Source organism: Sitophilus oryzae, unplaced genomic scaffold (genome assembly GCF_002938485.1).
Source record: "Sitophilus oryzae breed Bouriz unplaced genomic scaffold, Soryzae_2.0 scaffold_926_pilon_pilon, whole genome shotgun sequence".
NCBI lineage: Eukaryota > Metazoa > Arthropoda > Insecta > Coleoptera > Curculionidae > Sitophilus > Sitophilus oryzae.
Window position 1 is genome coordinate 1,399,588 of NW_022147557.1, and position 26,973 is coordinate 1,426,560.

Sequence of the window (26,973 nt, forward strand, 5' to 3'; positions counted from 1 at the left end):
GTTAAATTGTTTATGTTTTAAATAAAAACATCCTCTATTTTTTACTGACGAGTAGGTAGTCCCACTAGGTGGTGACACAGAGGCTTAATAAAATCCGAACTAAGTCGAACACAGCCGTACCATTCTTTACCAAGTATTGTGATTTTGTTGCATCCTGTATAAGAAAATATCTTTCTAGAAAATTGCGAAATCGAGAAAGTTGATTCAAAAGACCAAAAAAAAACTCTTAAAATCACCTTCCCAACGGTCATATTCAAAATAATGATTTTTTCCATCGATTGATGTATTTGACTGGGCTAATAAAGGGATTTTTAATTTTAATCTGCTGAAATGATAAAATAATCTCATTCATTATAGTTTCCTACATCATTAATAACAAGATTTATGTATAGGCTCTGTAAAAATGGAAATAACAATTTGTTGCTATTTTTCTTGTTTACATTAATATATGTTAATTGTCAACGTTAAACAAAAATAAAAACAACATTCTCTACGATTCTCCAGTGTACTTGATATAAGCTTGTGGGCGTAATTGATAACAGAATTGATGCGTTACACTTTTTATATAGAGCAAACCTACAGCAACAAAAACATTTAAAAACCGCCATTGGAAAGGTCATGTTATTTAAAAGCTTAAAAAATGAAAAAAAATACTCTGACAAAAAATATAAACTTTAATATTATTCAAAAATGTTAGTGCTGTGAAGTGATGTAGGACTATAATATGCACTTTTATCTAAAATGTCGAAGAATATGTTTATTGAATTACACGCAAGGTAAGTAGATATTATTATATGCATCATACTTAGAAATAATAACTATGACAGATAATTATCATTTTCTTTTCGGTGTCTGAGGGAAAAAATATTAGTAGTGGTAATAAGTTATTTTATTATAATGCAGAAAATCAAAGAACTGAAGGTTATTTCTCAATAGTAATTAGGTTGTGAATAAAATGTACAAGTAACATTTTACGACATTCACGGTAAAAAAAACTGGATTAATTGCCAGTCATTTTGAAGGAAGTAAAATTTAATTTCCTTTGAAAAAACAATCTATTTATGCTACTTACTATTTTTTTGTAGTTTTGTCGTCGGATATAGAAATAATAGACAAAAAAAATAAAATCAATCCTTTCATTATTTGACATAAAAAAATTGTATGTTCAAGAACTTCTTTCTTCTTTATTACAATAACGTCATTTTAAGTAAATTACCTTGATTTTATTATTATGAAAGATAATTGCAATGCATTCATTATTAGAAACGGAAGCTGTTCTTTGCAAGTTCTACAGGGTGTCAAAAAACATGTGTATCTAACTTTGGTGGATGAATCTACAGATAAAAATAGAACAAAAAGTTCCTATCAACATAGGCTATAAAATGTTTCCCAAAGAAATAATAGCCTTCGAAAGGTTAATAGTTATTAATGATACAAGTTCGATACGAACATCATAATGAAACGACGCGTGTAACGTTAAGCCACGAGGCGTAAGCCGAGTGGCTTAGTTACCAGGGGCGGATCGTGAATTTGTGGGGCCCTGGGCTGAAACTACTTAGGTGCCTACATAAGTACTCAACTAATAGCCATGCCAAAAAACATTGTAGTGATCCGCCATATTGGCAGCATTGTCATAAGATTTCCCCCTACAATTACTAAGTGTAATCCCTTTGTTTCTATAAAGTCTTGTAGAATATTAAATAAATGTAAGGCAGTATGACTACTAATTTTAATGAAGGCTACACATCTTCATTTTTCCCCGAAAACAGTATCGTAATACAATAGCAAGTTGGTCATTGTGAGACAGATCTGGTGTAGAATCCATCACAGTTGAATAATATTTTGTGTCTTTGTGTGTTTTTGATAAGTACGATACTCGGTACGATATTATCGGTTTTGGTCGCAGCTCCCGTTGTTCAATGTGTTCACGAATGAATGGATCGAACTCTGCCAATAGCTCCAGACCCCCCATAAAATTACCATTATGTGGATAACCAAATACTCCCTCGGAACCTCTAAATTCTAAGCCTCTTATACTCAAAAATTTTACCACTACAATTACCCGTTTTAGGACATTGTGATAATATTCTATTTCTTTTCTTAATTACTCCTGAAGCTGCTTGTCTAAAACAGACTTATTTTCTTTTCGTGTCAACCACACTAACATTGATTTCTTATGTTCATTAGAATTTTCGTGGGTTTCTAAACAAGTTTCTATGTGTTTCCAATAAGAAATTCCGGTCGTGTATTGAGAAGAGGTTTTAAAAAAAAACAGCACCAACACTGGTTGAATATATTAGCCAAGATATTTCCAGTGATTGACCATTTTTAATTTTTTTAGTGAAATGTATATTTGAAAATGCTCTGTTTTGTTCCTTGTATTTCTTTGTAGAAGCTGAATATGTTTTTTTGATTTTTTATTTTGAAAGTCAGTCATTTCATGTGAGAGGATGTCATTAATAAAATCATTATTTAGCAATTCTGGCCACAAGCACACGTCAACATATTTCTCAAACTCAAAATTAGTATTGTCTAAATTTCTTTCCGTCTCGGTGTTACTATCCTGTCGCTGAACACCAATATCGTTTACCGTTTGATCAGAGGATTGCTGGTAGTCAAGACTTTGCACATTTTCATCGTTTGTTTTTTTCTTGGTGTTGCGATTTGCTACTCCCTTCAAATAGATTCTCTTCAGATAAGATCCTCTCTTGTCGCTTGTTGATGAATTTTCAGCGATTTCGTCGTTCGTTTTTATGTTTTGATTGGAAAAAAGTCCCAATTTTTGCACATTTTTTTCTTTCCTTTTTTCGATCTAGCTGTAATTTGCGTTTCTCAGCTCCACTTTTATACTTTCGACCAGACATTATTGTAAATTAAAACTTTGATTTTTTACTGAAAATAAACAATGAAATTGATAGTTTTCCGATAAATAAACAGTGAACGAGATAATCGTTGCATTTGAATACGTAAATACTTTGTAATGAGTGCAGTAATTAAAAATTATGGTAGTTTTTTTTAATTTTAGATTTTTTTAAATTCATATTATCGCCTATTGTTTTTAGCGGGGTCTGGGGCCCCTTGTAACATCGGGGCCCTGGGCTGCAGCCCAAACAGCCCTTAGGTAGATCCGGCCCTGTTAGTTACACAAGTTTCATTAAAAGTTCGTATCGAACGTGTATCATTCAAAATTTAATCTACGACGCGACACGAGGGACGATCCAAAGAGATTTGATTTAATTTAAAATATCAGAGATATCCTCATAAAAATTAAAATTCAAAATTATTGTTATTAGTCGACGCCGGCGCCGTAGTAACCGTGCTTGTTGATTGTTTCCATTTTGACCTTGATAACTCAATTAGGTATTGATGTTCAATTTTGTGTTAAACGTTCAGTTTTAGCAAAAAGCAAAAAATAATATTAATATGGGTGATTCTGATACTGAAAGTGTCCTTTCGGATATCGAAGGCATTGCGCAAAACGTTGTCGATTCCCTATATACTTCCCGAAAAATCAAGAAAAACGTACGAGCAAGCCTATGTAAAACTTGAAGATTGGTGTAAAGGGAAAGGAATTAAGGAAATTAGTAACGAAAAGGTTCTCCTGGCATATTTTGAACATCTTTCAAAACATAGGAAGGCTTCATCACTTTGGGTATATTATTCCATGCTACGTTCAGTTATATCAGTAAAGAAAAATACAGATATTAGTAAGTACGTCCATTTAATTGCATTTCTAAAAAGAAGACATAACTCGTTTTTTGTTGGAAGCTGATGATAAAACTTATTTCCTGACAAAAGTTTCATTGATAGTTGGACTTGCGGGAGCCTGCCGGCATATCGAGTTGACAAATTTGCAGCTGCAAAATGTTAAAGATGAAGGACAATGCATTCATGTCATTATTCCATTTACGAAAACAAAGATATCACGAGATTTTTTTATAACGAAATGGAATGTTGAAGGAATAAATATGGTTGAAATGGTTCGAAGATATATAGCTATGCGGCCAAGCAACACAGAGCATATTCGATTTTTTGTGGGGTACAGAAATGGAAAATGTATTAAGCAACCCGTTGGCATTAATACTTTGGGGAAAATGCCGTATAAAATAGCATTGTCTCCAAATCTAGCAAGTCTTCCAAATCGACAACAATACACTGTACATTCTTTCCGTAGATCGTCTGCGTCGTTGCTTGCAAATTCAGGAGCGGATTTATTAACTGTTAAAAGACATGGTGGTTGGCGCTCTAACACAGTGGCAGAGAGCTATATAGAAAATTCCAAAGAAAATAAAAAAAAGTGTCATGTAATATTTTGGGTAATAATTAATTTTGGGTAACATTTCTGGCAATGATGGATCTTCAACAAGTTCAAGCACTCAGGAAATAAATTTACTTTCTAAAAATTCAACTCACCTGTCATCGTCTGGAATTAATTTAACCAATTGTACTGATATTATAATTAATGTTTATAATAAATAAACGTATTTAGGTAACTTTTTTTGTTTGTATCTTAATAGCACCAGTGCTATTATGAAAGCAATAATGACATCCAAATGACAATGCTAAATGTGTCATAATGACATTGTCGTAGATTAATAAAATAATATATTTTATTTATTTTTAATGTGTGTAAGAGTACCAAATTTCAAGAAAAACGGTTTACCAATGTTCTTAAAAATAATAGTTATTTTTTATACACATATAAGACTAAGTTTCATGTTAAGGGCTTAAGATTAATTTCGGTAGACGATAATGCAATTTTATCGTTGTCTATAAAACAATATTTTTTTCCATAGCGAGTTACGTTTTAAAAAATATTCAGAAATTATTATTTCCAGGAATTTATTACGAGTAGAAAAAATATTGTGCTGGGTTGGCGTTGGTTTCTATGTAATTTGACAAATAAATAAAGCTGTCTCTTTAGTTGTAAGTTTTGAGTCGATATTTCTTAATTCTCTTTCGTGTCGATTGCTGATTGAATTGGAGCCAGAAATGGCTCAAAACGAAATAAGTAAATTACCAAAAGATATTCAGGCTGAGGCGACAAACGCCATATCCAAACTACTTCCATTTAAATCCCGAATAACTTATGAAAAGGAATACAAAAATTTTCTAAAATGGAAGCAATTAAAAAACGTGCGAGAAGAAATAAAGTTTTAACCTATCCTCGCTGTTAAAGTATCATTTAATCTACCCTTGCAGTTAACGTACTATTTTATCTACTACTTTTGATAGATATAAGGTAATTTAAACAGTTGCTATGAAAAAAACAAAATATATTATTTTTATTTAACCTTGCGAGGGCTGTAATTTCTTCTGGAAGTATTTGGGGACATATGTTCATAGGAACTTTTTGTTTTATTTTATCTGTAGAATCATCTACAGAAGTTAGATACACTTTTTTGACACCTTGTATATAATTTGCCAAAATAAAATCTGAGTATAGAAGAAATATACAAAGTAATTTATTTAATTTTAACTTGCAAAATAAACAAAATAAATATATAATTTGATTATATAAATTGGTTGCAGGAAATTGCGCAAATTTCTAGTTGATCCTTATTAAAAAAAACTATATTTGTTTAAGAAAACTTAAAAAAAAATAATAAAGAAAGATTAATAAAAAATAAATAAAAAACTGAATAAAAAACTAAATAGTAAACTAAAATAAGACAAAGCAAAATGTTCCCTGGCACTGTAATACTATCGATTGTACTAAAAATATTGAACAAATTAAATGTATCTTTTCCTTATTAACCATGACGCCACTAAAGGGTTAAAATAGAATTTTACGTAATTCGTGCTGTAAGTAGGTTTATAGGGCACGCAAGTTAAGTTTTTACACAGTTTTAATAGCGCCTTACACGAGCTTTTCAGTGAGTTTTTAGGGGCCATAAATATCGTAGCCGCACGAAATATGGTGGCTATCTTATCTAGAACTTGCAGTTTTATATATTTTAAAATTAGCATTCACAATTTTGTTAGGGTATGTAAAGGTGACCTGACGATATAGAAAAAAAAGAAAGCAAGGAATTTTGTAGTACAGACTTAAAACCAAAGATATACAGGGTGGTCCGAATTGTATTCGGCAGCATATTCTGCAGATAAAAATAACTAAAAAAGTTCGTATAAATGTATGTCCTAAAATGCTTATTTAGTTTCGGAAATACAAGGTGTAGAAGTTTCATTTTTATTTCGATTTTTTCCAAATAATTTATGAAGTAAGGTCAATATTTGTATTAAAATTGGTGCCTGCCAGTTTTTTGATACGAAAAATTTGATTTTGATGTCAATATGTCTCCTACTTGTAGAGGACGCTACCTACATATTTTTTAAATGGTTTGAAAAGTAATAACTTTTCGTTCGTACCTGTATAAAACTACTGAGTAAAAAATATACATGTACGAAGTTTTTTACGTAAAAAATGTCTCTTGGTAAAAATCGCTACTAGTAATGGTTCTCGAGATATTTGAAATCGAAATTATTAATAGGTTGTGACCAAACCAAACCTATCATGATTGACAGAAATAAAACATGTGGACTAAATAGTTATTAGACTGAAATCATAAAATTGAAACGTTTTTGTGCCAAAAGTTCAACAGAAACTGTTTTATCATTTTTTTTTTCGCAGAAAAGTTTATGATTAATTTAAAAATATAAAAATTTCCCAAATTTATTATTTCAGCCAAATAACTATATCTACTCAAAGTGTTTATTTTTTGCCAATAATGACATGAATTGACTATTTTCATTCTAAATATCTTGAAAACGGTTGCTCGTAGCGATTTTCCCCAAGAGACATTTTTTACGTAAAAAGTCATGGAAATGTATATTTTTTCACTTCATAGTTTTATACAGGTATGAACGAAAAGTTATTACTCTTCAAAACAGTTAAAACACATGTGGGTGGCGCCCTCGACAAGTAGGAGTCATATTGACATCAAAATCAAATTTATCATGTCAAAAAACTCCCAGACACAAATTTTCCTCCAAATAATGGTGTTACTTCATAAATTACTTGGAAAAACCGAAATAAGAATGAAACTTCTACACCCTGTATCTCCGAAACTAAGCATCTTAGGACATACATTTATACGAACTATTTTACTTATTTTTATCTGCAGGATGTGCTGTCGAAGTTTCCAGAATACAGTTCGGACAACCCTGTATAGATACATTTCAAAGCATCCTGAATACCCAGAATCTATTAGAGATTTTCTATTTTACATTGTCCGAATGTTGTTTGTAGTTTGGTTGATTTTTATAATTTGAAAGTTTCTCTGCTTCCTCATGATTTGACTGATTGTTTCTGTTGATAATTTTTCTGTTTTTGTATTGATTCAGTAATTTATTATATCTAAGTTATACAACATATAAATTGGTGTTAGCGGTTCAATAGTGTGAGTATAACTTATATAAATAAATAATTATGATAAAAGACAACATTATCAAGTACAATATCAGGTTTCTGGTGCTGTATGAAATTACAATTATTTACGATTTTTGTTGTCAGTATACAGTGTGTCCCAGGCTGAGCATGCATTAGAAGTTTCTGGAGAACTACAACATCTAGATCGGAGATTTTTGCACATCATTGTTTCACATGAGATCTATCGATTAACATATTTTCAATATGGTGGAACTTTCGGAAACACCAACAGCACCTTTCTTATTTTAAATGGGTACCCCCATTTTATATTACATATTTAAATTTTCTATAAAATTTTATGAATTTTTATATACCTAAATCGCAGTCCAAAAAATTTGCTTACCCTGATGACTTAGCTTTGGTAGTAAGTAATAAAAGCATGGAAGCTACACCAAACAGATCCTAACAAACGATTTGGAGATTTTGGGGGATTTTTATCGCAAATGGAGACTAACACCAAACCCCAGCAAAACAGAAAGCACCTGCTTTCACCTAAATAATAAACTGTCACCAAACTAACCAGCGCAAGAAGGCTGGTTTTTCTGGTTTCAATCGATGAAATTTATGTGACAGAAATCAAGCAAATATTGGAAGTTCGAGTGAAATTCTCATTTAATTTCAAAAATTTGTAATGATATTTTGTATTTACCTCTAAAAGCAATGGAGGTAGGCAGTAAAGGTAAATACATTTCATTAACTAAATAGAATTATTTTTAGGACTATTTGAACTTATAATCATGCAGCCATTCTTACTTCAAATTCAAATTCAAATTCAAATTCAAATTTCTTTATTAGACCCCATTAAGTTTTACAGAATAATATTAGTATTAATAAATGTGTGTCTAAAGGGATCGCACCGCGATTAAAAAACCGATACAATGGCACAAAGTGCCAGAGTGGTGCGACCCCAAATACAAAATAGAAATAAATTAAATTACAAAAATAAACAGAATTAAAAAAATTAAAATTATATAAAAAAGTGAAAATATAATTTTATCAGGGATGAGCGGAGATAAGCAGAGAGGCATAATGAAACAGTGTAAAAACCGGAACAGCAACCAATGACGGGCATATCAGAAGAACAAGATCTCACAAATCAGTCGAAGAAATTATAATATTTACGAATTTAGTAAATGATTTTTAATTTGTTTTTATAATCTGTAAAGGATTGAAATTTAAAGTTATTAGAAATATTATTCCACAAATGTGGCGCTATGAAACTGAAAGATTTTTGGAAGTTAGCTGTTCGGTGTTGAGGAATTTTAAAATAATGCACTTGTCTAGTCGAATGATCATGGTCAACGTTGTGAAACAATGAGAACAAATAGGGAGGCTGCTCTGTAGTTAAAATTCGAAAAATGAATGTCATTAAATGAAATTGTCGTCTGTTAGTCATGGATAAAATAGATAAATTTTTAAGATGTGGCGTTATATGATCTCTAAAAGGAATGTTAAAAGAAAACCGTAGACACGAGCTTTGAAGTATTTGGATTTTTCTAGAGAATCTAGCGTTTATGGATGTACCATAAACAACATCGCCATAATCAAATAAAGATAAAATAAGTGTGTCACATAATTGATACTTAGTCTTTGATGGTATATATTTCTTAAGAGACGAACAATTCTTCAACCCTATATAAGCAGCCTTTAATTTAGTAGTTATATGTGCCTGAAAAGAAAGCTTCGCATGAAAATAGACTCCAAGATTTTTAGTCTCTGTAACAATGGGTATCGCTACATTATCTATATGGATATTCATGTTATCAGCCGTATTTGTAATTTTGTTTATATCACTACCAAATACTATAACACAAGATTTACCGGCATTTAATTTCAAATTATGATCTAGAGCATATTTATTAATTTTATTAAGATCGTCGTTAAAATTTAACTGAAATTGTGCCAAATTATTAGTATCTATTCTGCAATAAATTTGAGAATCATCCGCATATTGCTGCAATTTAGAAAACTGTAATTCCTTATCCATACTATCAGCTATATATAACGAAAATAAAAATGGCCCCAGAATAGATCCTTGAGGAACCCCAGAAATCATAGGAATATAACTAGATTTTTGTTTTAAACTTCCCCGTTTCGTGACAACACAATGTGATCTATCTTTTAAAAGGTTTTTTATCAATTCTAAAGAGCCGTCTGAAAATCCGAAATACTGTAATTTTGCTAGGAGCAATGAATGGTCTAGAGTATCAAATGCTTTACTAAATATAATATAGATTAAATGAAACCATGCGGCTGTGACTAGTGTGCGCACCTTCATTGAAAGTAACACAACCAATATTTTTCTTCGGTCGATGCGGTGCGTGCGGCTCTAGTCAGTGTGCGCGTACCTTTACAGTTGGGGGTTGGAACCTTTGGTGTTACACAGCAAAATAAAACAATAAATCACAACAATACACCAAAACATTTTTACTTTTACAATGGATGCGCATTTCGCTAACCATGTCAGCATCATCAGCAGATGACCAAGACTAATCTAAAAAGTACAATTTGAGCGTTTATATACTCGCTCAGTGGGTACCGAGTGGGTGGCGAAACGCGCGTCCAGAGTAAAAGTAAAAGTGTTTTGGTGTATTGTGGTGATTTAGTGTTTTATTTTGCCAGGAACATTTGAAGAAAACATGAAAAACAAGACAACAAGTAATCGTGAATGTTTTGTAAGTTATAAAAATATAAATATTGATTAGATTTGTTTATTTATTATTGATCTGTTTTAATATTGGACCTGCAAATCTTCACTTGACCTGTCTAACGAGTTTAAGAGTTTATTAATAAAGTACTTTTCAATATTAAATTCCATTGAAAAGAAGAAGCAACGCAAAAACAGAGAATAGGTACATTAAAAATGCATAAAATATAAATTTTATAATGGAGGTATTGAAATTTAGAAAACGTCAACATTTGACGTTTCCAATATTTTACCAAACATGTAAAATCGTTATTTTTGGGGCTTACTCAACCGGGTCTCACAATGCAAATTCACCTCAAATATCCATTTAGTTGGTCATTGGCAAGCACTCTCTCATTGTACATGAAAATAACAAAACAAACATTTACTGATCTGGATAAAATTGATAGTTAAATAGTAAGACTCACCCGGGGGTACTCCGCCCCCTAGCCACTGATATATTCTGTTCAATATGTCCCATTCCATATTTTCCATCTAATTCAAATATCATTCGGATCTATTGGTTAATAATCTTCAACAACTAGCTAGTGTCACCTGAAATAGTATAGGGGCTTCCCCCGGACGCAACTCTGCCGCTAAACAGATTCGCATCCCAATCGAATAGTTTGGGATACCTTGAAGAATTGGGGTACCTCACTAGTCTCTCTACCCCAACACCGCATCGTGTCAATCGAGAAGACAAGGGAGACCTCAAACTCTCAAGACCGACCTCGAAGGAAAGACGTCACCAGAGGTTTTCTTCCGGTCAAACGACCCGTTGCCTTACAGTACTTGCAACGTTTATACTCAAAAGACTCTCAACCCCCAAATATCAGCTCTATGACAAAACACAACACAACAGCCGGCTGGCCAGTCTACTACTGAACCGCCGTAAGCAAGCTAAGCCTCCTCTTACATCACAATTTTACCGGATCGTAAATGTTTACATTACTTGCCAATGAATCATACTATTTTCTCTAATCGACTTTAAAATAGAGTGTTTTAGCATTACTAGATAAATAAATAGAGAATTTCCGAATTATAAAACCATTATTATAACCAACTTATTTTCCAAGTTTTACAAAAAGTTCCGTATCAAACCCATGTTTTTCAGGAACCGCTCTTTGCGCCGTTGGCGTTGAAGCCAACTTTGCGCCGTTTTTTTTTTTCGTTCATATGGTAGGTATATGTATAATTAGTAGCAGTATTTATAATTTACAAAATTTAAATAACTATTTTTTTTGGCAGAAGGAAATAAATTATTTGATTGACACTTAATGTCAAAAGAAGCTAGATAAAATCAAGAAACATTTACGCTATAGAACTAAACCATAAATAACATATATAAACGATTTATTTTAGGTATTGGAACATGTATAATTAAAAAGCAACAAATTGAAAAAAAAATTACTTGTGAAACAAAAAGTAGTGGGTTTCCATTTCAAAAAAATGATTTAGGAAAATTTTTTAATTTTCCAATTCCATGATAGCTACGGCCAATATAATATGACATTCAAACAATTTAATTTAATATCTTCTCTTTATGTCACAGTAGCTGTAGTAATCACTAAATTTGCCGTTTAGACTATACAAATTTAATTGACAGGCAGTTTTTTCCTCCAAAAATTTTAAATATTTTTTTTTTCTGTAAAACGGTTAATGTTAGATAAAGGTGTTTGACATCAAAATTTATAAAATTTGACAGAGAATTTAAGTAAGTAATAAAAATGGGGGTTATTTCAAACAAGAAAGTTGCTTTTAAACAAAATGTTTCTTATTTAATAACAACCCTACAATATAAAAAGGAATTTTTAAAAATTATTTTACTTTTTCATTTTATGTTCTTTATATCAATAATCCAAAATAGATGAATCATATGATACGCTTTAAATGAAAATAAATCAAAAGATATTTCAATTAATTTTGCTTAACACAAAATAACATAAGAAACATCTCAAAGAACTTTCCATTTTCAATTAGTGAAAACAAACATTTCGCAAAATTATATCATAAATCTGGTTAAATAAATTAAAGAAATTAGTACTTAAAGTAAAACGTTGCAGCTGCAGTTCCGTGCATGTGTTATATAAAGCGAAATTAATGCATTGCCAACCTTTCTAATGCACCTAAAATAGTTCAATGTGATACGATTTTTCACCGTGGCTAGCCAGTGGCTAGTGGTGTGCGCGGTGCATAGTTAATCGTTTACCAATATGAGAAGGAAAACAACAATTTGACGCCGGGTAAATATAAAAAGATACAAAAAAATACTAGAAAAAAGGCTTAAGGATACTTGAAGGGCCAGGGAAAAACAGGCGATGTCACAAAACTGACCTACAGAGAAAACGATGATTTAATGTTGTCAAATAATATGTTAAAGTTAGAAAATATTTATTACTGAATGCGTTGGTATTTTAAGCATCGTGTGCTATATTCAGTTAGAAATTAGTATGTGTTTGGGACTTGGTATTCCCAACTAATTAAGTTGATTACTTAAAAATTTCTATAAAATGGACATCGTTGTTTTTCCCTTACCCTTTACTTTTTTAATGAATATTTAACTAGTAGTTTATGGGATAGACATATTCCTTGAAACGTTAAAGGTGTGTCTCGCATACGGAGCAGTCCACAATGATTGAAACTGTAAAAAAATCGAAATTTATAGGGCTGGTATCTCTAGCATCAAACGAAATTAAAAATTAAATATACCTAATATGAATAATTTTTTGACGATATCTAAATTCGTTTTCCATAATAATGTGACACTAATCAAAACGAGATGAGAAATAAATGAATTTATTCGAGTTTTGTAATTTAATTATTAAATAAGTTTATTAAAATATAGGTTAGATTACGGCACTTGTAATACATTTTAATTATAAAACACACATTAATAAAAGATCATAAACTAGCCTTTTTCCAAAAAAAAAAAATAGAAGGTATTCAATATACAGTAAAGTACTTTTACTGTATATTGAATTTAGTAGAAATGAATAATTGATTAGTAGAAAGAAGCCAAATTATACAGGGTGGCGCCTCTCATACAACGCGGCGGTTCCAAGAAGAACGACAGTTTGTATAGAAATGATATTTTGTGAGCACATAGAGTAGTTATAGAGAGTTCTACAGGGTGTCCCTAAAAAAAGTTACATATCAAAGTTGGGTTTTTTGTAATGGAACACTCTATATATTAATTTATTTTAGAATTCTCGTAAAAAAATAAAGGTGAGTTTTATAAGAGAAGTATATGACTAAAATGTAAGGTTTTTGATATATTTAACATTTTCTAGAAATAAAGAACATTTTTTAAATTACAATAAAATTGGAATTTACCTGATACAGCCTAATATGTAGTTAAACTAACTATTATACTTTAAATCAAGTTAAAACTTGATCCAAAAAGTTATACAGGGTGAGACAAAATTAATATTGAACATTGGTCACCTTTAAAAGCATGTTACTCTTGTATTTTAAATGGAACGCGCCCAGTATATTATTCCGATATTAAATGGAGAATTCATGTCTCTTCAAAATAATATTAAGGTTGCTATATACAATTATATAAATTCCCCATTGAACACCGGAATAATATACTGGGTGTTCCATTTAAAATAAAGGAGGAACTTGCTTGTAAAAGTGACTAATGTTCCATATTAATTTTGTCTCACCCTGTATAATTTTCTGTGGTAAAATTTTAATTTGGTTTAACATACAATGGTTACTGTAATTAAATATCAGGCTATACAAGGTAAACTAAAATTTAGGTGGCTGTTATCGAAAGTTAAAATTTACTTTTCATTTTCACAAAATGTGAAATATGCCAATATCCTTAGATTTTAGGTATACGCTTCTTTAATAAAACTCACCTTTATTTTTCTATTAAAATCCGAAAATCAATTAATATATAGAGTGTTCCATTAGAAAAAACACAACTTTGATGTGTAACTTTTTTTGGGGACCCCCTGTATAATTCTATATATTTTTATAAAATGCTTTCAGTTAACCTACATATGCTGCCAAAATTTCATTTCGATATAAACCACCGTTCTCCTTGGAGCTTCCGCGACGTATGAGAGGTGCCACCCTGTATGTAGATAAATTTACAAAATATACATTTATATTGGGTGCGTTTTTCATTTTTTCAGATAAAAAAAACGAGATTTGGTATATTAGTATACGACATAAATTAGGATCGATTGACGTATTTAATGGTTTTCGGCCACTTCCTGTTTCACCGGAAATGACTACAACTTTTGATTTTTAAATGGCACCCTCGGTATTTTTTTAGTTTATTCGATTTTATTCGATAGAAAATGACACTCTGAATAAAATGACATATCATATGTCAAGTTTTGAAATTTTTGCATATGGTTTATTTGAAATTGTAACATGCGGTTCATAACGACAATTTGACTTTGAAATGACAATTGACAATTGAAATACCAAGTGTGTGATACCCTTGTTCCATTTGAAAAAATTGAGATATGATTAAAAATACGATTTGGGTATCTTTTAACCGGCCAGGACAATACTCTAAAAACATTAGACAATCAAATATATTTTTCCAAGGCTCCTTGATTAAAATTTAGTGTTTGTAACAAAGCCGTGGCACTCTAGATTGAAATTTAAAATACAATTTTTTTAAACGAGAATTTCAAAAATTGGCATATGATATGTCATTCTATTCAGTGTCATTTTGTATCAAATAAAGTAAAAAATACCGAGGGAGTCATTTAAAAATCAAAAGTTGTAGTCATTTCCGGTGAAACAGGAAGTGATCGAAAACAATTGAATACATCAATAAATCCTAATTTATGTCATACACTAACATACAAATCTGTTTTTTTATCAGTAAAAATAAAAATGTTATAGGGGTGAGTCACTTTTGAGATGCACCCGGTATAGTTAAAACGGTTTTAGTTTTAACTCCCATCGCACGTTTCATGTTTGCGTGCAAGTGTTGCTAATACTTTTCCTATCTTCCCCTGTAAACGATACATAATAAATAACAAAATCAAGTAAGCCTAATGTAGCGCTTTTTTATTAGAAATATCACATTTTTGTTACTGGTATCAAGCTGACATAAACAGTTTTCAGATAACGCCAATTAATTACTTATTTTATTAAAATTGATAGAAGCTGTTGCCTTTTCTGTAATGGACGTTCGAAAAGAAGGCAAAAAGAACTGTTTTTTCTTTTTTGCACTTAATTAAACCTAGGTATTATTAGTTTATGGCAATTTATTTGAAGGCAACAAAAATAGTATTTTTTCATTTTTGCTTGTCACTCTTTAAGACTTTTAACTACTTTCCCTTTCAAATCCTCTTAAACGGCATGATAATACTTGTTGCTTAAAGTATATTGCATATAAATTAATTGCCACGGGCTGCCGCGAATTGCCGCCGGATCTTATACAGGGTGGTTATATCGGGTGGTTATTTGACTTTTTGTCTTAAAATAAAAGTAACTTATTTTCTCCTCTTCCTGCCAACTTATTTCGTCGACACATCTGTATATTAATTGACAATAAAATTGTATTAATAAAATGAAACAACTGTCTCTTTTATTTTTTCAACATTTAAAATAAATTTGACCTCTTAAACATGAACAAACATGTACATATGTGCAAACATAATCTGTATACCTTTCCGAATAGTTAGAACTTAAAATGCAAATCACACGAACTGGGCCCAATTTTTTTAATACATATTACATTAAGTTTCTTATACACATTTATTTAGCATTTGTTATCAATTTCTATTAACAAAAAGTGCAGTGAACCTATATCTAGATATCTAACAGTTATGACCGCGCAGCTAATTAAGAGCATCTATGGCATCGGTGATTTCCATAACACACTCTGGACGATAAGGTCAAGCAAATGTCAGTTACGAAAGCCATTCTTTTAATTAATCAGGTGCTGTCCTGTAATTAATAAAAACTTTTCAGTAACTAAAATTATTAGACCACTTAAATCTTGATTGAACTCCAATGTTATATTGTTGTACCTCCCCGGATATGAAATTATGTCATTCAATATTCATCAGTTTATTTGAAGTTTGACAGAATGAAGAGAAATCTTGAGAAGTTCTAATAAATCTGAAATATGTTTTTTTTTCAAATGTGTTTCATATTCTTGAATACAAAGTATTATTTCTGCGCTACTGTAAAAAAACGCATTCCCTACTATAAATACAAATCTGAATAATAAAAGTCCTTGATAACATCTTTTAATGTTTTTCTCTATGGAGTCAATTATATTGTACCAAAATTAGTAACAAAGCAAAAACAAATCAAATTAAAAACAACAACGAGGAACATCTCTCGGAGAAGAATTTCAGGTACAAAAAACTAATAGGTGGCTGATATTTGATTAATGATAAGTATTACAAGGATGAACAATCAACTATATAATTATATTCGAAGACGCATCAGATAGAGAAAAAAAAACTATTAACAATAAGCGTAAGTGTAAATCATAGGTACATTAGCTTACACCAATATGAGGTAATAATTCTGACAATATTATCGTTTATTATTGTTTGTTAACAATGCCTACATCACGATTTGTTTAAATTACATCCATTTCAACGTTTAGCAATATCTTGTTATAGTAGAGGCAGGGAAGTGTGTGTAAGTGAAACCAGTTCATTGATTGTTTATGAAATTAGTGAGGTCGGAAAAAATGAACATTGTAGTTTTATAGATTTGTTATATTTTCATTAATTAATTTAGCTCTTTTGGTTTATTAAGAAGCTTGTTATAAATTATAAGTAAAATATTTACAACTAAGCATCCCTTGTTTTTCCTTCGTTTGAACCTTTGACACCACTGACTTATTTTAGGAAATGTTTTATAGGAAATGTTTATATTTATGAATGTAACTCAATACGTGAACAAATCCGAGAGATGTCGATTTGTAACATACGATGAGAAATGATATACTTATTTGGCTATACAGGGTTGTTCACCACATACGCGGAGTATTGTAGCTAAACTCTTAGATTTTTGCAAATTGTAAGTTTTGGGTTCGTTGAAGGACTATTAGAGCTACAATTTAAAAATATTTTTACAAGATACAGAGTGACCGAAATAAATAAAAAATATCAAAGTTGTATTTTTTTTAAATGGAACACCCTGTATATTATTACATTTTTAGTGTCTACGATTAAAATAAAGGTAAATTTGATTAAGGTTTACCGCATTTTAATCTTACGGTTTTTGAAATATTTAGGTGTTTGTCAAAATACAGTAATAATTTTAATGCTTTATTTCTCCAAGCGTATTTAAGTTTTTAAAACCAAATATTGTACTAAAGTATTTCTATTTAGTAAATTTTGTGTTGCAATAATAAAAATTATACTACCTTATACAGAGCGTCTAAAAATTTATTTTAAATAATAACTAGCTATAACGGCAAATAATAATAACGGCAATAACTTCTTTAATTTAAATGGAACACCCTGTATATTTTATGATAGTCAGATGCACAATTTAGTTGCCTATCAAATTGTATTACATCATTTTTTACCTATGTCTTCAGGTTTTTGTAGAAAATGCATTTTCTTATAATTTAGACCTCAATTATCAATATACCCATGAAATTTTGACATTTTTGATTATTTTTAAAGATGTGACAAATTTTTAAATGGTACAGATACTAATATTGTCTATATAGTTCATTTATGTCATTAAAAAATAAAAAAAAATTGTTTAAATATTTGTAAAAGAGGATTAATTAATAATTTCAGTATTCAAACTACATTAATCGACTGTTTGCGTTGATTAATAATAATTGCTCCAAACACTAAAAAACTTCATTTTGCATGTGTATTAGATAGTATGGTAAAAAGTAACACATTAAAAATTTTATTTCATTTTTTGAAGGATGCTTATTTATAACAACAGAGACGTTCATTTTTATAACTTATTATTATATTGATTTCTGATTCCAAATCCACATTTAAATAGTTTTATTTTGGTAAACAAATAGGCTGTTAATATTATCGTTTTTAGCACCTGTAACTTTGTTGCTTTAAAAACAATCTAAAATGTGTTACATCTTTAAAAATAATCTAAAATGTCAATATTCCATGGGTATATTGATAAATGAGGTCTAAATTATAAGAAAATGCATTTTCTACGAAAACTTGAAGGGATAGGTAAAAGTGGTATAATACAATTTGACGAACAATTAAATTGTGCATCTGATTCTTCTAAAATATACAGGGTGTTCTATTTAAATTAAACAAGTTATTGCCGTTTAAAGCTAGAAATTATATAAAATAAATTTTTAGACACTCTGTATGAGGTAGTATTATTTATATTATTGCAACACAATAACTGATCAATAATTAAACTTCAGTAAATATTTAGTATTAAAAACTTTGATACCCTTTGAGAAATGAAGCCTTGAAATTTTTACTGCAATTTCACAAAATTGAAAATATTTCAAAAACGGTAAGGTTTAAGGGTGATAAACCTTAATCAAATTTACCTTTATTTTAATCATAGAAACTAAAAATGTAATAATATACAGGGCGTTCCATTTAAAAAAATACTTTGATATTTTTTATTTATTTGGGACACTCTGTATCTTGTAAAAATATTTTTAAATTGTAGCTCTGATAGTCCTTCAACAAACCCTAAACTTACAATTTGTAAAAATTTAATCGTTTAGCTACAATACTTCGTGTCGTATGTGGTGACCAAACCTGTATATGGCTGGAAATTATCTCACTCAAAAATGCTTGGTATGAGAGATTAAATTAAGAAATTGCTGATTTAGAAAAGTTATTTCCTAGAGAAGAATTTAATGATTAGCTTTATGAAGATGTACAGGGTGGTCGAAATTGGTCTGTTTTAACAGAGAAAATCTATTTCCTGACTAGATAGAGCAAAACCGACATAGATGTCATGGACTCGATTTCTGAGACACCTTTAATGGCGTAAACCGCCTCTTGGTATTTTCACTGCCAACTGAGATACGTGGTCTTTTTGAATTTTTTATCATTTGAAAAATTGCCCATAAGTTTTGTATTTTGCGGAATAATGAAATTCTGTAAAAAACTTTCTTAAGGCATTTTTTTAAGCACAATCCAGTGGCGTAGTTAGTTTTTTTCTATACATGCTCTTTTTGTTAGAAATAATAAAAAATATAGTTTTTTAAATGGAAATCATACTTGGCTATGAACATAAAAAAATGCTGGCGTTTAACCCTTTCCATCGATAGAAAGTTATGTGTATTTATTTCTAAGAATTAGAGAAATATTAGGTTTTTTATCTTTGTATCGAAGCGGGCCTTGATTTTTTGACCTAGTTACCTATGTCGGTTTTGCTCCATCTAGTCAGGTTTTCTCTGTTAAAACAGACTAATTTCGACCACCCTGTACAAGACCCACTTAAATCACAAATTTTTGAAATCACTGAGGCAGAACTCAATGAAAGATTTTTCCAAGACGAAAAAAGAAACGAAAATAAAATGAAACAATTTTTAATAATTCAAATAAAAATGAAACTTGAAGAGTTGAAGGTGTAGTAAAAATTAAAGAAAGGAGTTTAAAAAACATAAATGAAAATAAAGCAAGATCTCTCTAAAAAGTCGTATGGGTATTTCGCCATTTAAGAAAATCAACAAAATAAAATAGTTATTTTTTGTAAACACTACTGCGTTAATACAACGGAGACTAATATTTAGTCTCCGTTGCTGACAATTATAGTCAGCAGTGGCTTACTAATAAACAAATTTGCCTAAGGGACAAAAAAATTTCGGAAAAGTCAAGTTTTCCGTCGTAAAAAAAGGAAAAGTCAAGTTTTCCGTCGGAAAAGTCAAGTTTTCCGTCGTAAAAAGCAAAAAAAAACACAAAGAACAAAAAAAACTATTTAAAATATCTAAATGCAACTATTCGAGAACACTTTAGTTTGGTCAGGCAGATACGTCTACAAAAACCGTTCACGTTTTGTTAAAACGACATTATATCAAGTTAAACTTCAAAATTAATAATTACTACCTGATATCAATTACTTAATAAGGTCAAACAAAAGAGCTTCAAACATTCTGTATGATTATTTTTAAGTTGTTTTTAATTTTTACGTATGTTATGTTTGTTTATGTTATGTTCTTTAAAATCAAAGAAGCGATGGCCATACATTACTAGCATCTAGAGATGCATGAACAATACGTTTATTTTTATTAGATTGTATTAAAAAAGCCTCTTTTATTTTTCTTTTAAGGACTATTGTATATTCATTATAATTTTTGCGTTGGTAAAATCTATTTTGTGCCCTGTGTCCCATGAATGCTGACAAATCTTTCAAGATTTGTAAAAGTGTATTTTGTGTTTTGAAAGATGTTCGTATGTTATATTTTCCTATCCTTCTTATTTTTTATTTCATTTAATGGTTTTGTCAATAAAAGATGGTGGATAGTCGTTTTATATTAATGTATTTTTTATGTGGTTTATATCTCTGATGTTTAGTGAATTGTCGTCTGAATATATTATTTTTGCCCTATCATATAAAACTGATACTGTGATTAGATGTGAAATTTAAGCATCTAAAGGCTTATATCTTTTCTTGTAAGCCCATATTATGTGGTGTCCCTCAGGGTTCAGTACTTGGCCTTATTTTGTTTCTGGTGTGTTCTGTTTTTATCAACGATACTGCAATTCTATAGATTAGCGGTAAAATCTGCCTCTTTGCGGACGATAATAGTTTCACTTGGAGCGGCCCAGATGTTACGGCACTATATAATACTATATCCAGTAACTTACGCACCATTAAATCTTGGTGCGATTCTAATCTTCTACGCCGCAACCTTTCAAAAACTAAAGTTTTGTCATATAAAAGTATTATAAAACCTTTTGTACTTAATAACACCACTATTGACGTCGTAAACTCTGTGAAATTCTTAGGACTTGTTGTAGACAACTAGCTAAAATGAGACTTGCATATCGAAGCTATATCAATGAAACTAAGCGCGGCCTGTTTTGCGCTAAGATCAGTTTCTAAGGAATTTAACTTATCAATTTCTAGAATAGTCTATTATGCACTTTTTGAGTTGCATCTTCGTTATGCCCTTCTATTCTGGGGTATTTGCTGCGCGACAAAAAAAAAACAACGCTTTATTGTACAAAAAGCCAAAACAGCTACATCGACAAAGCAATCACAAAACAAAAAAGCACAAAAACAAATATAGAAATAATAAAAAAAAATGTCAAACAATACAAATCAATTCAAAAAAATTTACGTCATAAAATTACAAATAAAACATATATGGACATTGCAGAACACAGGCGCATCTAGAAAATTTTACAAAAGGAAAACTGTAAATGGATAAAATCATATAACATGATTAAAATCAAGAGTTATAAAAAATTAAATATTAAATACTAGACCTTTAACCAGTGTGTGAGATGATCAAAATTTTAAAATTCAAAATTGTTCATAAACATCAACAAAAAAGTCGTTTACCGCATATAGGGCTCTCTCCAGTAAGTATGATTTCAGAGCTTTGCGAAATGCGGGAAAGAATGAATGTGACTTGATATTCGAAGGCAAATGATCGTTCATTTTCCTGGCATTGTACAGTATTGAGCCCTTAACTAGTTCTGAGCTCGGGGTTGGCAGATAAATATCGTGCTCCGCATTCCTAAGTGGATAGTTGTGAGAAGGCCTTTCCGGAATAGAGAAGATGTGCTTGCGGATTAAGCAAACGGATTCAAAAATTAATAAGGATGGAAGAGTCAGTATTTTGAAATATTTAAAGAAATTCTGGCAGTGAGTTCTACTGTTTAGTCCCAATAAGTATCGAACTGCTTTCTTTTGAAGTTTGAAAATACGATCAAATTTTGTCGCGCAGCAAGTACCCCAGAATGGAAGGGCATAACGAAGATGCGACTCAAAAAGGGCATAATAGACCATTCTAGAGGTTGATAAGTTAAGTTCCTTAGAAACTGATCTTAGCGCAAAACAGGCAGCGCTTAGTTTCTTTGATAAAGCTTCGATGTGCAAGTCCCGTTTTAACGAATTCTCTACAACAAGTCCTAAGAATCTCACAGAGTACACGACGTCAATTGTAGTGTTATTAAGTACAAAAGGTTATATAGTACTTTTATATGACAAAACTTTAGTTTTTGAAAGGTTGAGGCATAGGAGATTAGAATCGCACCAAGATTTAATGGTGCGTAAGTCACTGGATATAGTATTACATAGTGCCGTAACATCTGGGCCGCTGCAAGTGAAACTAGTATCGTCCGCAAAGAGGTCCGCAGATTTTACCGCTAATGTCTAGATTTGCAATGTCGTTGATAAACACCAGAAACTAAATAGGATCAAGTACTGAACCCACATTCTATAGGCTTACAAGAAGACATAGACGTATCAATCCTCACAAGCTGCCTTCTGTTGCCACGATACGACTTAAGCCATTCGAAAATTTGATCGTATTTTCAAACTTCAAAAGAGAGCAGTTCGATATTTATTGGGTCTGAACAGTAGAACTCACTGCCAGAATTTTTATAAAAAATTCAAAATACTGACTCTGCCTTCCTTATTCATTTTTGAATCCGTTTCCTTAATCCGCAAGTACATAGTATCTGCTATTCCCGAATGGCCATCTCACAAGTATCCACTTTGGAATGCGGAGCACGATCTTCATCTGCCAACCCCGAGCTCAGAACTAGTTAAAGGCTCAATACTGTACAATGCCAAAAAAATGTACAATCATCAGCCTTTGAATATGAAGTCACTTTCATTCTATCCCGCCATTTCGCAAATTTCTGAAATCATACTTACTGGAGAGAGCCTTATATGCGGTAAACGACTTTTTTGTTGATGTTTAATCATGAACAATTTTGAATTTTAAAATTTTGATTATCTCATACACTGGTTAAAGGTCTAGTATTTAATATTTAATATTTTATAACTCTTACATGATTATATCCATTCCCAAATTTCCTATTGTAAAATTTTATTGATACGCCTTTTTTGTGTTCTGCAATGTCCATGTATGTTTTATTTGTAATTTTAATGACGTAAATTTTTTGAATTGATTTGTAATGTATGATATTTTTTATTATTTGTATATTTTTTTGTGCTTTTATTTGTTTTGTAAATGCTTTGTCGATGAAACTGTTTTGGCTTTTTGTACAATAAAGCGTTGTTTATTTATCTGTCTGTATTTGTGGGTATTAGGTTTTCTATAAACATCTAAAATGAGTTTATTTTGAAACTTTTTTTATCTACTTGTTATCAGCTATTTCACAAAATTAGACAAATTCCTCAAACTCAGAGCGCTTTTAATTAGTTAGTTTGGAAAACAGCACAACAATATGAAGAATTTAGGCAATTTAAACTGCAGTTTAATATTTTATCGTCAAAGTATTATTCTACTTCAGAAATCCATAATGCTTTCTCAAGATTCAATTCAACCAACAAAGATACGAATACTATAAATATTATTGTAAGGATTTTTGTTCGATTCAATAGAACAAGTTATTTTCCAAACTTAGTTCGGATTAAAGTTATAAATACACCCAATAGTAAAATTTCATGCTATTTTTAATAAAACAGAACAAGAAAATATTAAATCTGTAAAAGAATAAATGCTATTAGTTTAACTTTTCGTTAATCGTACCTTGTTTTTCCACGTAAGTCCACCCCTCAATTAATTTTTAATAAGAAGAATAAAAAAAGATAGATGTCATATTAGTAGTAAAAAAAAATCAATTTATTTAAATTATATAATAATAATAGCTCCGTTTACCAGGTGCGTCTCAAAAGTGGCTCACCCCCTCTAACTTTTTTATTTTTTCAGATAAAATAACGAGACTTGGTACGTTAGTATATGACATAAATCAGGATTGATTGACATATTCAATTATTGTTTTTGGTCACTTCCTATTTCACCGGAAATTACTACAACTTTTGATTTTTAAATAGCATCCTCGGCCTCGGTATTTTTTTACTTTATTCGATAGAAAATGACATTCTGAATAGAATGACATATCATATGCCAACTTTTGACATTCTCGCTTAATAAAAAAATGTATTTTAAATTTCAATCTAGAGTTCCATGGTTATGTTAAAAACACTAATTCTTAATCAAGGAGCCTGGGAAAAATAGATTGGATCGTGTAATGTTTCTAGGGTCTTGTCCTGGCCAGTTAGAAAATGCTCAAATCGTATTTTTAATCATATCTCAATTTTTACAAATAGAACGAGGGTGGCTCATTAGCATATTTGAAAAAAGCATTTTTTACGAATAATTTGATACCACACACTTGGTATTTCAAGTCAAATTTCGTTACGAACCGCAAAAGTTGACATATGATATGTCATTCTATTCAGAGTGATATTTTCTATCGAACAAAGTTATAAAATATCCAGGGTGCCAATTAAAAATCAAAAGTTGTAGTCATTTCCGGTGAAACAGGATGTGACCGAAAACAATTGAATAGGTCAATCAATCCTAATTTATGTCATATACTAACTTACCAAATCTCGTTTTTTTAACTGAAAAAATAAAATAAGTTATAGGGGTGAGCCACTTTTGAGTCGTAGGTACCCGGTATAGCGTTTAACGCCTGGGGAGTAGCAAGGCATAGCTTGCCATACCAGAGCTGGTATACAAGGTATTTAAATTATAACAATTGTAAACATTGAAGAACCTGTGAATTGTAACTAAATTATTCTTTTGGACAAACCAGACACATTTTCAAATGAATTATTCTACTTCAAAAGTCTTGAATAACATACATTTTTTTATTTATCTCAAAAAAAGTAACAAACTAAAGTATGTACATAATTATAAATATCATTTAATTATTTTTCTCTCCGTGTATAAAATAGGTATACCTCACTCTTAAAGAAATTAGGAAAATTATAAATACCACAAATATTCAAAATTTACAAAATTTTTTATAAAATAGAAAAAAAAAGAAAATTTTCATCCAAAAATTTACGCAAAAAGCTTAATTAAAGATCATCAAAAACGAATTAGTATTATTGCCAACATACTCTACTAAAAAAAACGAATTAAAGAGCGTGCGGTGGTCATTAGCGCTAACCCCATCAAATCCCTATCAAAGGCATAATCTACGCGCAGACTCCCTTTATTGATATTCGCCGAAACCACCCCACTCCTCCAATTTCCCAAGTTTCCACCGTTTTCACCCTGCCTAGGCATCATGTAGCATCGTTCCTGCTTCCCAAACAGAAACAGCCAAGAAAAACGCTAGAAAATGTACTTTATCACGCTGTGCCAACGTAAATACGACTTGAAATTTGTATTAGATATCGTAGAAACATGTAGCGGTGTTGTTTCTTTCATAAAAGTATGTTGGCAATAGAAATCAAATCGCTGGCGCGAATTTTTAACGCTTGGCGTCGAGGTATTAGCTGTGGTGGTTCGTTTACCATTTGGTAGTAATCAGTAAGTACCGAAAGATGTGGTCGAATGTACTGTTTATCTTGGTTTAGATAAATAAATCGTTCCTTTTTGAAGAAATCACGCACATTTTCTTTTATTAAATTTATTTTGTTTTATAATTTAGTGTTCTTGATGCAAGCGTGAGTGATATGTACTTAAGTGTTGTGTTATACCGGAATATAAAATTATGTGATTTTCTGTAGAAAATATGTAAGTTATATTATACATTTTTATATTAAATAAACACGCAATTAAATATAGTGTATAAAAATATAGAAAATTAATAATTATTTAGAGAATTTATAATCTTACATCAAACGGAAAATAGAACCATACAGTATGAATTAAAAATTAGTCAACAAATGTAAAGCCTCTTTAGTAATCAGTTTATTGAAAATTTAATGTAGGTATCTATACTCTTATTATGTTTCATATTTTAAAAATAATGTTAAATTATATAGAAAACAATCCACTATTCTATAAAAATATTCCCTTTTATTATTTTTTCTCAAACAAAACATTATAATACAGGATGAGTCTTAAATAAGTACAGATATTTTCAGGGTTGGTAGATCTCGATGAAAGAAATATATTTTCTCTTCATCGTTTTTCAAATATGTCCAAAATATAAAAAATTATTTTATTTTGAAAATTAAAAAAAAAATACATAAATTTTGAGAAACACTGGATTTTTTTCTAGGTTTGCTTATAAATTTAATCTACTACAATATTATCAGATATTATGATTTTTAACGTAGAACTAAAAAAGTTTGGTATTTCTAAAAATACCAAATTTTGAAAAAAAAAATTGCGAGAAAAACTCATAGACGTGTTTCTGGGGTCAAAATATACCATCCCCAAGAATATTTGCACTTATTTAAGACTCACCCTGTATAAAAATACTGCCTTTTTTTTAAATGTGACTATTTCTTACTAATGAAATTCTATTTTTGATTATGAATTTTTTCTTATGAAATTTAATTTTTAAACAAAATTATAAAATAGCCCCCAAATTATTTTTAATATTTTATATATAATATTTTTCTATACAATTTCTGATCTAGTAAAACATAGTATATAAAATTATTACAAACATAGTATATTACAAATTATATTATAACATAGTATATTACAAAACAATTATAGAACAAGCTATTTTTTTCAAACACCACAAATAAGTTATTAAACAATTTCAAACGTCCCCAAATAATATAAAAAGATTTAAAAGTCATACCTTGTAAGTAACTATACAGGGTCGCTTTTATGTATGATAACGGTCGATTATTAGGTAAAATATAGGAGGTACCGCAAAAAGTTAAATATAAAAGTTATAGGGTTTATAAATATTAGAGAGTAATAAATTTAAGTATGACCGACCCTGTATACTTAAATTTACTATTAGCTAATAGATAATTAAAAGCCCATTAC

At 30.2% G+C, this 26,973-nt stretch overlaps 1 protein-coding gene across 4 annotated transcripts in view; it reads left to right on the top strand.

Annotated features, from left to right (window-relative positions):
- The first annotated feature begins 562 nt into the window (after positions 1-562).
- LOC115890804 overlaps positions 563-26,973 on the top strand; it is a 50,081-nt gene continuing 23,670 nt past the window's right edge. Inside the window, exon 1 of one of the 4 annotated variants that reach the window (XM_030911150.1) lies at positions 563-776. In XM_030911150.1, the coding sequence (XP_030767010.1) occupies positions 742-776 (35 nt within the window). In that variant the 5' untranslated portion in view covers positions 563-741. The other 3 variants (XM_030911153.1, XM_030911154.1, XM_030911152.1) reach the window with 3 other exon arrangements.